Consider the following 15873-nt stretch of genomic DNA (forward strand, 5'->3'; position numbering starts at 1 on the left):
TGATTGGATACATATGTTGCGCAAGGTGGCGGGGGTGGAACACACACGTTGCGGGAGCGGGCGGTAATGGTCAGAAATTCAGCGGGAGCGGGATTAAGAAAAGAGTCCCATGCACAGCTCTAGTTGGGACCCCATTGTATTGTTAATCCCGTTACTGACCATGTTGTCTCTGGGAGGCAGATTAAGGGGGCGGTTTGTATCCCAATATCTTGATTTATGTTAATGTTTGCTTTGCTGGCTATATCCAGCCATGTGTGTGTGAAAAATAAACCCGTCTTCATTTTGTTTATACCCTACACGGAGTCTCGGCTAGTGACTGGGAAACCATGACGACTGTTGCTCTACCATGTCGCTCTTCTGGGGTTATACTCTGCAGGTGGTAGGTCACAATCAGAGGTGTTTACTAAGGTATTGCCCATCTTTAGAAGCGGGGTTTAACCAGCCATGGTTACCACACGGACTATTCCCTGGGACGTTTCCAGTGCTGGGGCTCAGGGTCTCTGCGACGGATCAAGTTGCTTTTTGGAACACAACATCCTTGCACACTGAGCTCTCCATCAGTACCCCGACATTAACGCCATTTCCTCAAGATCTCCCGAAAATATTGACACTTTGTCAGGTGGGCATTGCTGGCTGTAGAACTGTATGGAGGCACCAGGCTGTCTGGTAGTTGAAGGGATTATACTCCTGATCTAATTATGTTTGTGTGTATAAATATCCAATAAACCTAGTTCTGTTTGTACCCCACACAAAGTATCGACTAGTACTTCAGCGATCACAGAAGGTTAATCCCTTGAGCAATTGAGCTTTCAGCAGCAAGGAAGATCTCTACGGCAGAGATACTCAGTCGGAGTACGGGTCTCACAATAACCACTGTGCTTGTGATGTCCGAAGCAACACTTCCCCGCGGTGTGCAGAAGCTCTGTCTGCTCACACAAAAAAGGTTCAGGGTTGCCATGACGACGCATCCTTTTCCATCTTGGCTGACACCGGTAACAAGACACGATCCAGGGTTGCCATGAGTTTGTGTCCTCGGTATTTAAACCCTGACGTGCCTATTCTCTATAGCTATTTGGAGTACTTGTGTACCAGACCCTTTTCGGATCTACTGTACCGTGATCCTTACTTAACTTCTGATTTGTGACCTCAGTTTGATGTTGCCTTAACCCCTCGTATACCTTGCCTGGAAGTTTCTGTATTTTCCCTGCCATTAGGAGCCTACTCCTCTTCCATCCAGGCTCACGTTACATACTCAACGTTGAAAAACAAGCAGCTCTCTATTCGTCCTTCTACGTTCTTTCTCTGGATTTTTTTCCTACTGCCCGCTTTCTTGTGTCTCTCCTATTTTCTCTTTTCCCTTTATTCTCTCTCTCATTGCCTTTTTTCTTTCACTTGTTTTCATCTCTCTCTGCCTTCACCCATCATTAGAGAGCTTCGGTGGTCAATCCAGAGCTTCACACAGTGCTGAGTAGCGCCAGGAAGCGTTGCAGAGTGGCGGGCCGTAGCAGGAAGTGTTGCAAAGCGGCTGTCTTCATTGTGCAGCATTACAGAGGGGTGTCCGATAGAGCAGAGGCAGGCGGGAGGAGGACAAAACATACAAATCACTTATCATTAAGACAAAAAAAAAGTGCACGTAATTTTAACGATGGGCACATGCAATAGTGTGTAGCATATGTTCTACATAATCTACCTGCATAATCTTGGAGGTCTGCATATTTTACACAACTCTTTTAAAACTTTTGACAGCACTGATCTGTATCATACTTTCCAACTTTCTATGAAAATGTATGAAGAAAGAATGTACAGGCAACGTCAAAACCACACCATGTTAGCACCCAGCTACTGCACATACACTTATTATTTATTGTTTTATATAGCGCCATCAAATTCCGTAGCGCCGTACAATTGGTAGACAAGACATAACTTGACATGTTGCTAAGCAACGCATGAACATATATGCTAATACAGGATTTAAGGAAAGATGCAAACGTTTTGTAACCCAATTTAATGATCGCCGTTAGTAATAACACCCAAAATCACTAACGTCAGATGAGAGCACGCTACTACCAAACCTACAATGTTTACCACACGCCGCTGACTCCACCTCACGTCACATAACGTCCTCACGTCCCCTCCTCGCATCGTCCCGTGACGTGGCTGCCAGGAGATGGTGTGATGCGCAGGGGGCGTTTTCACGGAAGAAAACGGAGGAGGACGTTTTCATCTAGCCATGGAGGCTCGGTACAATCTAAAGAGCCCAGGTAACCTTTTGAGGGGTTCGCGGGGTTTTGTCTCGTGTGTTTACCTCTCTGTGTGATTACGTCACCTGCTGTAGGGGTACCTAATAGTTCGCGACCCCCACCCAAACGCACAGCAGCATCTAGGATGTGTTGGGAGTGTGATGTTATGGTTGTCACTGCTCGGTTTTTGGGTCTTGTGTGTTATTACTGCTAATGTGGTTTGAATGGCTGGGGTATGATCTTTTAATGTATACATTAACTGCAAAAACTGTGTAAGCAGGATCATACTTTGTAAACCATGTATGGAACCCAGAATGTCTGTTTCTATGTGACTATTTCTAGGTGTCCTGTCTTTATGTGTTTTATGTGCTAAATTATAGCCATTTTCCTGTGTGCGCCTGTTATAGAGACGCTGCTTTTGCCTTTATTTTTGTTGTTAGCTTTGTGATCTCACTCCTTCACAACAGTATTTCGTACCATAGGTTAACAGGATGTCTTTATAATTTTAAAATATACTTTCTTATTGATTTGCTCTCAACCAAATACAGGCATCTATGTGTATACTGTGTGTAAATATAGTCGTTTTCCCATCTCTTTGCATGAGATGATGTATAAATATAATTTAGATACGTTGTAATGACATGAGGAATGTAACTTTGTCATGGAAGCCACCCTTATAGTGTGGATGTATCACCCCATTTCCTTGCTTCAGTCCCACTATTGCACTTGCTGTTTGCTTTGGCCCCACCTGTAGCCTGTAGGTGTTAGAATACACATGGTGGGCCAGTACAAGCACCATTATGGATGACCTATGGTTACCCCATGGGGTGACTCATTTCTGGTTTGAAAACCTGTTTTTTCTGCATGTGTGGATGCCATGCTTCACCTAAAATACATTTATTTCCTGGTCATATGACACAAACCTTTAAAGAGGGAGACAGTTAATTATATTTTCAGCGTACAATATTTTACTGGGTTGTCAAAAGACAAATAACTTGACAAAACCTTACATGATAAAAGTGATTAGGCTGAATTTAAAGCCATTTCCTATCGTTGTGCAGCTAAACTTGTTTACTATCCTACCAACGAGCTAGATGTGAGAAAAACAACAGATGTGCAGGGTTAGAAACTGCAATCGTGCCACGTAACCTTAAGTTGATTTTAGTTTCTACATGCAGCAAGTTGATTGGCCAAGGGATTGAAAAAATGCAACCTGTCCTGTCAGTGAAAGCTTTGTTTTGGTTGGCAAGAGAATACATCCCTATCTATACCTCCACACAGGGATGGGAAAATGGCCCCGGGGCCCCCAAGGGCTGGTCTGTGCCGCCTTTGCCCTCTTTCAACATACACTCTGGCATATGTATGTAAACACACTTACTCATACTCACTATCACGCATGTACACATTCACTGTGACACACTCTATCTCACCCACTTCCACATCCATGCTCACACACAAACACAATTACACATCAATGCTCACGTTCATTCATATAAAAATAACCCCCACCCCTGCTTTCCTCTCTCCGCTCCGGTTTCGCTGCGGGGCCTGTTCGAAATAGTTTAGAAAGGGCCCTTCCGAGCTGGAGCGGGGCGGACCAGGTTAGAAGGACCCTTTTCTAAACTATTTTGAATCGGTATGAGGAGAGAGGAACAAGGGGCCCCCTAGAGCCATGGTGCGACCCCTGTAGTTACGCTAGTGCTTACACATCATTTTACAGGGGCAACACAAGGTTTATTGTATACCTTTGCTTGTTGAAGCCATTACAGGTCTTCTACATGCAGTAAGAGAAGTGCTGCATAGCGATTATTTAGCATGGTGTACACTATTGGACTTGCACATCTCCTTCCGTTTTTCATTTTGGGTTTCGTGATAACTTTGCTTGTAGGTAGATGTGTCATTGAGTAAATCACTGATGTTATTTAAATACCTTTTATATCTTAAAATAATTACTTTCTTGTGGTAAAACCAAACAAAATGTTTATTAAACAAGAAAAACAGTAGTCCTTAACACTGAAATGCTACTTTCTCAAGCCTTGTATTTTACCTTTGAGTTTCCAGGTTTGCGTTTCCTTTACATTTGATAAGTATAATGTACATAGCTGTATTGGACTAACTCGAAAGTACATGTCCTTATTCACTCAAATTTGTGCAGTGTCCAATCGAATTATTCAGTGTTATATTTGTATATCTTATAAACGGTGAGCAGTTCTCCCTTCTGTTGGGTTGCTGGGTCTAAAACAAAGGGCACCAAAGATTAAACATTTTAGATCCAGATATTAGATGCACATTGCTCTGGTCTAGAGTAACCTTTTTAGTTAACTTTTATAAATTGGGGTTATTAAAGATATAAATGATGTTTGTTTATTTTTTTTCCCTCAGCGGTTAAGCGTTTGATGAAAGAAGCTGCAGAGTTGAGAGATCCCACTGATCATTACCATGCCCAGCCACTAGAGGTACAGTTTGTGTCCGGATCGGTGAAAGCCGATTTCAGGTTAAACGATTTTTGACCATCATTAGTATGCATTTGGTGCACAAGTCGGATATATACACACACAAGAAGTAAGTTAGCTGACCCCGCACATACATAGTTTACAGGGGTCTGTTTAAATAGAGCACAATTCTTTTGGCCTCCCCTTCTAGTATGCCAGTATACTACCTATGTTTTCTTATACTGGTTATATTGATGACTTAAAAGCACACATAGCTTAATAATAATAATTGTTACTTGGTCTGAAAAATCATACATTATTTTATAATTATGTTATTTGATAAATCTATAACTTTAATTGTGTTTCAGGATAACCTCTTTGAATGGCATTTTACAGTCAGAGGACCCCCAGATTCAGACTTTGATGGTGGAGTTTATCATGGCAGAATAGTGCTTCCACCAGAATATCCAATGAAGCCACCCAGCATAATTTTATTGACGGTAACTACTGTTAATCGCTCCTTGGATAAATTATCACTTGTGTCATCTCATTCTTTGCTTTGAAAAAAAAACACATGCAAATCAATGTCTTCTGACTATGTTTTGTCAGGCTAATGGCAGGTTTGAAGTAGGAAAGAAAATTTGTTTAAGCATTTCTGGGCATCACCCTGAAACGTGGCAACCCTCCTGGAGTAGTAAGTATATTTCAGATGAATAATAGGCAATGTAACATTAATTATCTGCTGTGTTTTGTTCTCTTTTCTTTGATAATGTATCCATAACCTTGCTGTATCATCCATGTTTATCTTTAGTACGAACAGCATTGTTGGCCATTATTGGATTCATGCCAACAAAGGGGGAAGGTGCCATAGGCTCTCTGGATTACACACCTGAAGAAAGAAGAGCACTTGCCAAAAAGTAAGATAATCTTAATTGATGTTATTTCCAGATTGCTACTTTTCAGTGCCAGAAGTGTTGTTTGAGTCCTTACAACTGTGCCAGTTGATTTCTAGGAATCCAAGTCAACCTCCAAATGGACAAGGTTTCTAGGCATATTTGAATATTTAAATTGAAACTGCTGTCAATAATTATTTTTGCCTTATTTCCAGGATTTCACTCGTGGTGTATAAATTCCCTGGAATTCCCAGCCTCTTTCTGTCACACTCTCCTACTTATTCTTGCTTTAAACACTCGCCAAAAACCCAACGTGTTCTAAAGTAATAGTCCTTTCTCCCCTTATTTTAAAATCTCAATGCAACTCACCTCTTTTCTACAATGAAATCATCCTCACCCGAGCAGTCCTTCACCTTCTGTCTCTTTTTTCCTTACCATACTAATGTATTGTAAGCTCTGAAGAGCAAGGCCCTTTTTTCTATATGTACCAGTATGCCTTAATGTGTGCAAGTTATTTGTTATTTTTATATATTGTTGTTTTTAATGTTATTGGTAACTTTGTATTACCCCAGTATTGTAATAGCACAATGGAATCTGCTGGTACTTAAAAAGTAAAATGAATAAAAAACTGCATTTTTAAAAAAAAATTCTGCCATGATGAGGTAACACTGTTTATTAACCTTTTCAGGTCCCAGGACTACTACTGTGAAGCATGTGGAGTTAAAATGAAGGCGGTTTTGCTTCCACTCAGTTCAGCCTCCAGTTCAGATGACAAAGAGGCAAGGGAACTTGCTAGACAAATCAGTTTTAAGGTACATAAAACACACTGTCATTTAAACTCTTTCTTACAGCAGACTCCACTGTCCTATGCAGTCCTGGCACAAATGTCATTACCTAAGCTGTTCTTACTAAGTATCCTACCTCAGGACAGAAAGTAGAGACTTGTGTAGAATTGTCACAGGTTTATCATTTCCCTTGTGATCCTTAGCAGAGATGTAGCTCCTCCTCCAGATAGGTAGTAAAAATCAATAAAACCAGCTTTTCTAAACTGCCCCTCTGTGTTTTTTCAGAGTTTCATTCCTTCACCCATTTTTCCTAGCTCCAAATTAGAACCTGTATCCCTAGCTCCCCACATGCTCTCGGTAGAGCAATCAGGGGAGCAAGCAGCCAGGTAGCATTTGGAGCCTTGGGCGGTTTTATGAGAGCTGCCTGGACCCTTTGCTGGTATATGGGCCCTTTGGACGGCTCCTCTCCATTCCATTTTGGATGGAGGTGAGCTCCTTTGAGTGGAATGTACTCAACTATATTCCTCTGTGTCTTCAGTCCTTACATGGCCTCTTCACTTGCTGACAGTCTTGTACTTTGGTACTTTCTGGGCAGCTTGAAACCTCTGCGTGGGATTGTGACATCATGTGCGCCATTTAAATGGCTCATTTTTCTGCTTGCATGCCTTCTCCGGAGGTTGTGGACGCACACAGTTTAAGAGGAAGTACAGTTATTTTTTTTGCAGGAGTTCTTTACTATGGCTGCCAAGCAAGATGAAGCCTACAGGAGTCATCAAAGAGACTCCTCCCTTCAATGGCTGGTCTATAGACCAGCAATTGCGTCCCAGCTGCCAGAGGCAGCTTCAGGGAGAGGGTTTTTCGGTCTCCACATGAGTGTGGCGACCAGCCCCAACCTTCCCCTGCTGCCTGATCGCTCCACGAGAGCGGCAGTGCAGCGTTAACCCCTTCAATGCCGCATTTTAATTGCGGCATTTTAGGGGTTAATTCCCATTTTGTATGGGGCTCTGAGCCCCCACAAGCCATTTGATGACTCCTGTAGGCATGGAAGCCTACAGGAGTCATCAAAGAGACTTCCCCCTGCAATGGCTGGTCTATAGACCAGCAATTGCGTCCCATCTGCCAGAGGCAGCTTCAGGGACAAGTGGAGAGGGTACTTCTACAATTGTGTATGACACATTTGTGGCATTGCAGGGGTTAACATTTGTCCCCCCCCAAGCTTGTGGGGGCTAAATATCAGCCAGTGCTGTGCTCCAATGGAACATCAGCATTGAAAGAGTTAAAAAAAATAAAAATAAAAAATTATCCAAAAAAATTTTACAAAAAAAACAGCACTGACCTGAGTGCGTCCAGGTCAAATGCTGTGAGTTTAGTAAGCAGGCTGATGATGATCAAATCACTCCTGACCAACTGTTAGTTTAAAAAAAAAATACTGGCTCCTAACTTTTTTAGCTGGCGCCTAGATTCACAACAAATTTGTCAAGCCCTGGTCTAGATCAGATCTATTGCTGCTGCAAGATACACAAGGAAATGGAAATTCCCATATATAGAATAAAATATATAAGCACACATTACTTCTCATGTATAATTAATTTATTTTCCAAATGTTTGTATTAAAGTTTCAAACTAAGACCCTTTTACGCAGTATCAGAATATTTTCATATGGCTACTGGGAATGTATTGCCAACCGTAAAGTGAGTGATTGAATTAGTAAAATATTCTAGTATGAGATAAAATACATCATATGCATTTACTGTATATTCTGTGTTTGATCTGCATTTTTCTTGTGTCCATCAGGCAGAGGTGAATCCACCTGGGGGCTCTCAAGCTGAAGCAAATCTCCCCAAGCAGCCACAAGATCAACCTGAACCAGCTTCTGGCACATCTGAGGAGGTCTGGTACTTTTCCACTACATTTGGCACCCGTAATCTCACCTTTGTTGTTTGTTTAAACATTATTCTTTAGATAAAGAGACTTTTATACATTGATATATTAGTTAATCTCAAACTTATACCAGTAATGTACTTTTGACAACAAGGACACATGAAATATGCTGCAGCAGATCTTTATAGATAATTTTACCATGTGAAAACTAACTATCCAAGGGCAGGGGGTGGCACTGGGCAGTTTAAAAATTGTTTAAACCAGTGTGGTGATAAGTACATTACTGTGTTAACTGAATGAAGTAAAAGTTTATGGTATGAAAGACTGCTTTCATGGATAAAAAGTAAGCAGTCAGTTTTGGGTGAACTAAAGGCTGTTACTACCAAGAGTTAGAAATTTTAATATCTAAAGTAGTGATGTAGAAAATAGGAGCTTAAAGGAGAAAGAGAATATATGTGAAGAATAATGTTAAGAGATTAGAAGTGACAGGACAGTGGTTGGTTGCTTGAAAGTGAACAGGAGATTTATCTGATGAGATTGAGAAAACAATAGGAAAATACATTACAGTGCCTGTCACTTACAACTTCACAATAGTGTTGAGTCAGTGTAGAGGTTCCCGCAAAGCTTTAGTTTGCTGAGCTTTTATGTCTTGATTTATTTAACTGCCAAATAGTATAGTTTCTGTTCTGTTCATTGTAATATATGTAGGGAAAACAATCGTATTAGAGCACCATATTTCCTCTGTCAGGCATGGATATTACCAAGAATTTTCCATTGGTTTTAGAAACCCACACACCTTGGGTAGTTCACTAATTATAACTGAACAGGGTTGGTGGGTAACTCATACTAAAGTTACACAACTTCAGTGTTTAGGCAAAAAGGTAGTGTTTGCACAGATGTTATATATATATATATATATATATATATATATATATATATATATATATATATATATATATATATATATATATATATACTCTGCATCAAAAATAAAAAAACACATGTCCTAGGTTAAAAAAACAGATATCCCAAATTACAACAATATCATCCACCGCACCTGCTATAACGTTATGGGTTCAGAAATAGTTAAAGAAGTGATGAGAGCCTCCTGCTTACATAATAATGCTTCTATAATTGAAAGTATTAATTTGTCATTTCCCTAATTCTCCCAGGCTGATACTTATATAACACATCCATTATGGGAGTGCATTGGCTCTGGTGCTGAGCCAAGGCAGCTGCCACTAGACTTTGGTAAATGCAATCTAAATTCAGTGATAAATTGTGCTCAAATCCCAGATAAGCTGCACTTTATTTATTTATTTGTTTATTTTAGCGGTGGTGGGCCCGGGGATTGGTAAAGACAAAAACACGTCTAATAATGTCAGACCATCTGTTGCGGCAGGCTTTGCATTTTACAAGCTCGGTAAATGGGGGAATACCCATGAAGCATAACTTCACACAATCATTCGTGAACTTGCTGTTTTGTGTAAAAGTACACAGACCTACTCCTTTCTTTTGAGCAGGAGAAGACCCCATTCTGGATATTAAGTGTTACATTCGCAGCATTCCCTTTGCCACACACACGCAGACTAACTTCAATTATGGTTTTTTTTCTGCAGTAGGCTAAAACAGTTTTGGTTAATAGATTACAGTCTCCTTATGCGTATATAAAAGGTTGTATAGTTAGACATGTCTACTGAGTTATGGATTATTGGTGCAGAGTATCTAGAGAGCAGGATGGGCCTGGATTTGGGACCAGGGGCTGAAGCTTCTGCAGGTAAAGCTAGATGCAGCTCACTTTGTCTAAACAAGGACCCAGCAAGTCCAGTTCTCCCTTTCTCCCATATCCCAAATAAAAAACACTGCTGTACTTTTGTTGTGCTATACATTATGTATCTACAGCAGCTTACATGTTAGCGTTCAGAAAGGACCATAGGATTTTTTTTTTTCATAGACCTATGTTATTTGTAAATAGTGATCTGTGAATTTCACTTCCTCAGTCGTAGTGTAATAAAAATAAAATATTTGCATAGGGCAGCTTTGCTGGGGATGTATGTCACTGAAATAACTTCAAACGCTATAACACAATAGACTACTAAGGATGGTTTAGGGAAAAGTGATATATTTGTCATATTATAGTACATTTTATTACACTACAGAAAAAAAAAAACATTTACAGAGTAGCAGTTGGCTTTTATTCCACATTTGGTTTATTAAAGTTATAAATATAACAAATGGTTGGTATATCTGTTTCCTGCTGAATATCTTAAATATTTAAGCTGATGCAAATAGAAAACAGAAAATGACTTTGTAAAAAGTCCACCAGAGTGTTGACAGCAGATTAGTGTTTCAAATGATTATGTTTTAGCACTTTGCTTTAGCTTTAAGCACCAGTGCCGTTTTAGTGTCAGAAAATATCACGGCTTATGGAAACTTGTTCTTGGTTACAACTATTTTGTGTATTTAGCATTATTATTTAAGTTTTTGTATATGTAGCCGCGTGAGCTCGGTAGGGTTCAGAGGCTACGTAACTGCGACACATACTTGTCTAATTGCACACAATCTGTTCCATTGCCCTTTCTAAAGGATGCAACAATTTCATCTGGTCAAGAGACTCCTCAAGCTGTACCCAGTGCAAATGCCTCCAGGAGCCCTAGACAACGCCGAGCCCAGCAGAGGAGAGTCCCAGCCTCACCAGGTCTCATCCAGGTCCAGCAGCACAATGTTAACGGAAGTAACACTGGCTCGGCTGTGCTTATTGTCCTGCTGACACTGGCACTTGCTGCGCTTATTTTCCGTAGAATATACCTGGCCAACGATTACATCTTTGATTATGAACTATAATACTTGGTTTGCTGTGAATTGGCATGGGATGAATGCCTCATTAAATAATGTGCATCAGGTATGCTACCAGAACTGTTTACTGATGTAATTATTTGCCCCTCAGTGATAAAACTCAATGTTTTATGGCTTTATTGAATATTGCAAATGTCCTTTGGTAATAGGATTTTTTTTTCTAAAATACTAGAAGACTCTTGTAGAAGGTCTTTGGGCTCCATGTACTTAAGATAACATTTAATATTTTACCAATGAGGGTTTTCATTTTTTTGCTCCTTCATTAGATTGATGTTGGCATTTAGCCAGTCTATTGACGTTCACCAAAGGTATCAGCCATAGTGTACTTTATTGTCCATAGAACTCAGCAGATCATGCCATTTTGTAAATACTACCAATATTCTTGATAACTAACAATGCGACCTACTCAATTTAATGCCACGTATGGGATTAACAGTGGTCCCATCACCAAACTACCCAGTCCTTGTTTCACTTCTGCCATGAGAACGTGTCCGCGCATCTGCCGAAGATGTGTAACCAGCTGATGCGTAGTATTGCTGCCCGTGTGATCAGATGGAAAACCTGCTAACAGTACTGTAATTAAAAAAATGTCTTTTTAGGGGATTCAGCCAGTAATTAACATACTTAAGCAACCACTAAATGGTGGAAAAAGGAAAACAACTCTTGCATTCAGAGATAACCAGTAACGAAAAACTTTCTCCAACCAGATTTACAAAAACACAAATATTTTAGAGAACCCTTCTGAATGTGTAGATCATTCAAATCCCACAGTGAAAAATACCTTGCAAACTTGGAAGGTTCCCGATGGGGAGAGGCTCTTCATAGAAAACATTTTGCGTGGTCCATTTCAGTTTACTGTTGAGTGCAACCAGTTTTTCCTCCTCTGCCTTATATTTCTGTTGAGTGTGCGAGAAGCCCTATGCATCAGAAGAAATAGCTTGAATCCTATTTGCCGATGTAGTCAGAGCAGCGGAAGAACCCTAGCTAAGCCACATTTGTATCAACGTGAGAGTCTAGCTAAGATTGGCATTGTAAAAAACAATGTTTATTGGCTTTAAAGGCATTAAACAGCAGGAGAACAAATCTTGTCAATTTTTACATTCTGGCAGTTAAGTTATTACACATGTATCTGTACATAGCTGTTGTGAATATATATATATGTACCTTTTAATATATGGCCTTTGGGGTTTTCTCAGCTGAGGCGATTCAATGATCAATATTATGAATGCTGTTTAATTAAAATAAAGATGTGGTGGTTAGAATGGATGGCTTTTATATAGACAGATAAATGGAAAAAAATCCATACCCAGTGAGTGATAGTTCTTGCCATCTCTCTGTACTTTGCAGCATATTGCACATTTGTTTTTAATCATGTAAGAAATGTTATCATTACTTTACATTTATCAAAGTAGAGAGCTTTCATGCCGTACATATTTGTCTGTGAAATATCGACACCCTTTGTGAACTCTCTGTACTCACAGTTAGGTTATTTTTTTTGTTTTTTTTTGTTGCTGTCAGAAAACAATACACAATTACGCACAATTACGGTTTGTTCATTGACGGAATGGGGTAATAACTACGAGTGCAGGCAGAATGTAACCGGTTATGTATACATTTTATATAATCTGCTAATTCACCTAATTAAAAACAAAAAAAAAGCTCTGTGTGGAGCTTCATTATTAATGGAATGGCTTTTTTTGCATGGGAACATCCAATAGCTTGCTTTCCACACAGATTTACCAGCTAATTCTACATATTTATAATTGGATCTGTAGTGCAGTGATATTTGGAGAGCTCCATGTGGGCAGTAGTGTCCTATTTAACGTTTTAGAAAACCCTGTGCCGAATTTGGTTTTGAAGATGCTTGGATAGCGGTGTTGTCAATATTTGTAAGACTCGCTACTGAAAATCTTTGATGCCCTGTGAGTTTTTATGTATAGCCTTACCTCCTATGTCATTTGTTTTAAGACCTCTAAATTTACTTTTAAAAATGTAAATGTTTGCAGATGATATGCTAAGTATCTAATAGTCTACTGCTAATTTCAAATGTATATCTTACATTTTTATTAATTAAACGTAATCATGATCTTTTTTTCCCTGGCATTTATCAGTGCGATTGAATAGGTGATTACTATCCTTTTAAGAAATGTACCAGCAATAAATAAATTCATTTTTTTTCAAAATAAAACAAGAAAAGTGTTGACTAAATATGGATATGAATATAAAGCAAAATGGCTTATTTAACAGATAAATTTAATAATAAAATGTTAGCCAGTGCCAGTGTGATATTATTGAGCTGAAATCTGCATCCATCAATACAAGGAGCCTGGTCAGATTTACTATTTTGGTGACAACAAATCCAGCTCAACAAGTCTGCCAGATTCACATATCTACTCCTGGTTGCATAGTGGGTAATCTATGCTTACAAGGTACTTTTACAGTTCTATGCAGATGGTGATTTAAACCTTGGACTGCTGATCTTTATGTCCTAATACATGTATCTTCTTTGAAAGCTGCAATGTATATTGTACTATACATCTGTGTAATATGGTTACGTGTCAGGGCCAGACAAATCTCACATAGGAATATGGTATTACTATAAGCATGGTCAACATCTTCTGCATGTTGAACCATGAAACTGGAGAGAAATATATTATTCTTGACAATACATTACCTTTTCAAGGTTTATTATTCCCCCAAGGAAAAGGTTTATAATGTGGTTTTTAAATGTGTAGAGTGTAAGCAACATCTTAACAATTTAAGTTAATTACATACGTTTTTGTTTAATGCAATGAACCCTTGGCGGTCGTTAAACAAAGCCACTGCACCAGCTGTTTATAATTTTGTTTTTATTACGTAGGCTTTTATTTCCTGTTTGAACAGGCTGTCAAGCAAATCCATTCCTCCTAAACAATGGCAAAGCGTTGCCTATTTTCAGCCAGCAGAGGACACTCAATAACAAAGTGTCAACCCCAGAAAAGCACACGTCACATGATTGAGAAATGAGGCCTGATTGAGATGATTCATGTTTTGGTTTTCCCGAGTTGAGTTGGTTAATCCACAGTTACCAAGTAGAAAAGTGCTTTGCCCTTTCTTAGTGTCTAAACAAAAAAAAAGTCTAAAAATAAATATTTACAAGGAAGAGTTCCCTGACAGCCCTACAGTGAAAATTGCTTTCCTCGAGAGCTTGTAGACCACATTAATGACCCTTCCAACTCCAAACCACTTTGCTTACATTCAGTAATATAGCAGATATATTTTTTCCATATTTTTGGTAAGCCAGTTGTCTGCACATAGGCACCAGTGTTGGTGACAACATTGTGTAGATATCAGTAGTGCATATGGAGCATTTACCCAAATGTCTTATCACAAACCTATGTGTGTAAAATAAACCCCTGTTATTTGTTTGTTTATACAGCTTGAAAGGTATTTGCCACAATTTCGGGTGGAGGTTCTCTACGTACTTACCTGTAAGGTGTAATGCAGGCTTTCGGGAAAGGTCATCGTGGTCATCTTTTTGTGTTTGCATTAATACAATCGATTAGACAACAAACAATGCAACAGTGTCCCGAGAATTACCCTATGCTAAAAATGTTTAAACGTGTCCATCACAAAACTTCTTGGCTATTCCTTTAGAAGATTAGGCAAAGTCACGTGACAATTGATCCTAAAATCTACTGTTGTGGCCTAGGCCAACATATTAATCTATTTAGCAATATCCCATCATAGAATCCTAAGAACCTGATTAACAAAAGAGTCATCTAAACTTGTCCTGTGTGTATTAAAAGTTTTTACCTTATTCCTTATACAGTTGTATGCATTCCCTTTCTGTTAATGTGTTTTGGACAATACTGAATAGTGTGCAGTAGAAAAAAAGTAGGCTAGAATTTCAGGATATAGATAGTTAATACTAATAAACTATCTTTACACAATCTTCCTTATTAGAAACCAGAGGTAAAATGGAATTGCCTAATTTCATGTCACCAAAATGTCATTTTAAAAATGCAGTAAAAGGAGAATCTAACCCAGATTAGTTCTCTGATGAATCACCCAGAGTGTAATTGCATTGTGAACCACATGCCTGTTATATAAGGGGTTTAGTAAAATCTCTTTCCTAGACCCTAGGGGATATTTTATGAGACACAGCCAACTTCCCTCGGCCCTTGGATATGGCCAGTGCTGTGATCTCAGTGAACACTGTGTCATTTAGAGGCTCAGCCTGCACTCAGATTTGTCTGGCGACTATGCTTGCTGGGACGAACAGCTGATTCGATGTTTGCACCAGTAGAGATTTTCACTGCTGAGAGATACTGCAGAGCAGACCATTTCCTTATTGCTGCACAGACAATGCCTTATTCGTTCAAACTCGTTGTTTTGCTTTTTTGCCTCGTTCTTCTCACAGAGAGTAAGAAGCATAGGCGAAGACGATGGACAAACCCAATGGAAGTGCATAAACAAACCAGGTAATCATCTTCACACCTAGACATACACGTGTATCTTTACGGCTGCAAGTCAGATATAAGCAACGTGCCTTCCTTTACACAACCGGCATAACAACATTTATTTGAATGATTAGAATTTAAGAATGTTGATTATTTAAACATTTAATTTTCTTTAAAAAATGTTCTTAGATTTGCATATATTTCTGAAACCATGAAAACAAAAGAGAAGTAGGGGTAAGATTAATACGAGTATGTTGATGTTTTTCATAAGTAAATGATTTGTTTTACAGCAAATAACTAAATTAACATGATTTGATATTGAGGTCTGGCACAACTTAAACAGG

General features: G+C 39.1%; 1 protein-coding gene and 1 long non-coding RNA gene across 2 annotated transcripts; one reads left to right on the forward strand and one right to left on the reverse strand.

The window, feature by feature from the left end:
* Positions 1-1131: 1131 nt before the first annotated feature.
* On the reverse strand, positions 1132-2253 carry LOC128484791 (uncharacterized). Its single transcript, XR_008351197.1, has 2 exons — positions 2077-2253; positions 1132-1529 (listed from the first exon to the last, which is right to left on the reverse strand). It is a non-coding gene; the product is annotated as an uncharacterized LOC128484791 (long non-coding RNA).
* Positions 2125-11147, forward strand: UBE2J1 (ubiquitin conjugating enzyme E2 J1). Its single transcript, XM_053461327.1, has 8 exons — positions 2125-2261; positions 4623-4696; positions 5041-5172; positions 5282-5366; positions 5484-5589; positions 6254-6377; positions 8145-8240; positions 10818-11147. The coding sequence occupies exons 1-8, from the start codon at positions 2231-2233 to the stop codon at positions 11073-11075; spliced, it is 906 nt and encodes a 301-aa protein (XP_053317302.1). The 5' UTR covers positions 2125-2230; the 3' UTR covers positions 11076-11147.
* The last annotated feature ends 4726 nt before the right edge of the window (positions 11148-15873 follow it).

This window comes from Spea bombifrons, chromosome 3 (genome assembly GCF_027358695.1).
Source record: "Spea bombifrons isolate aSpeBom1 chromosome 3, aSpeBom1.2.pri, whole genome shotgun sequence".
Lineage (NCBI taxonomy): Eukaryota > Metazoa > Chordata > Amphibia > Anura > Pelobatidae > Spea > Spea bombifrons.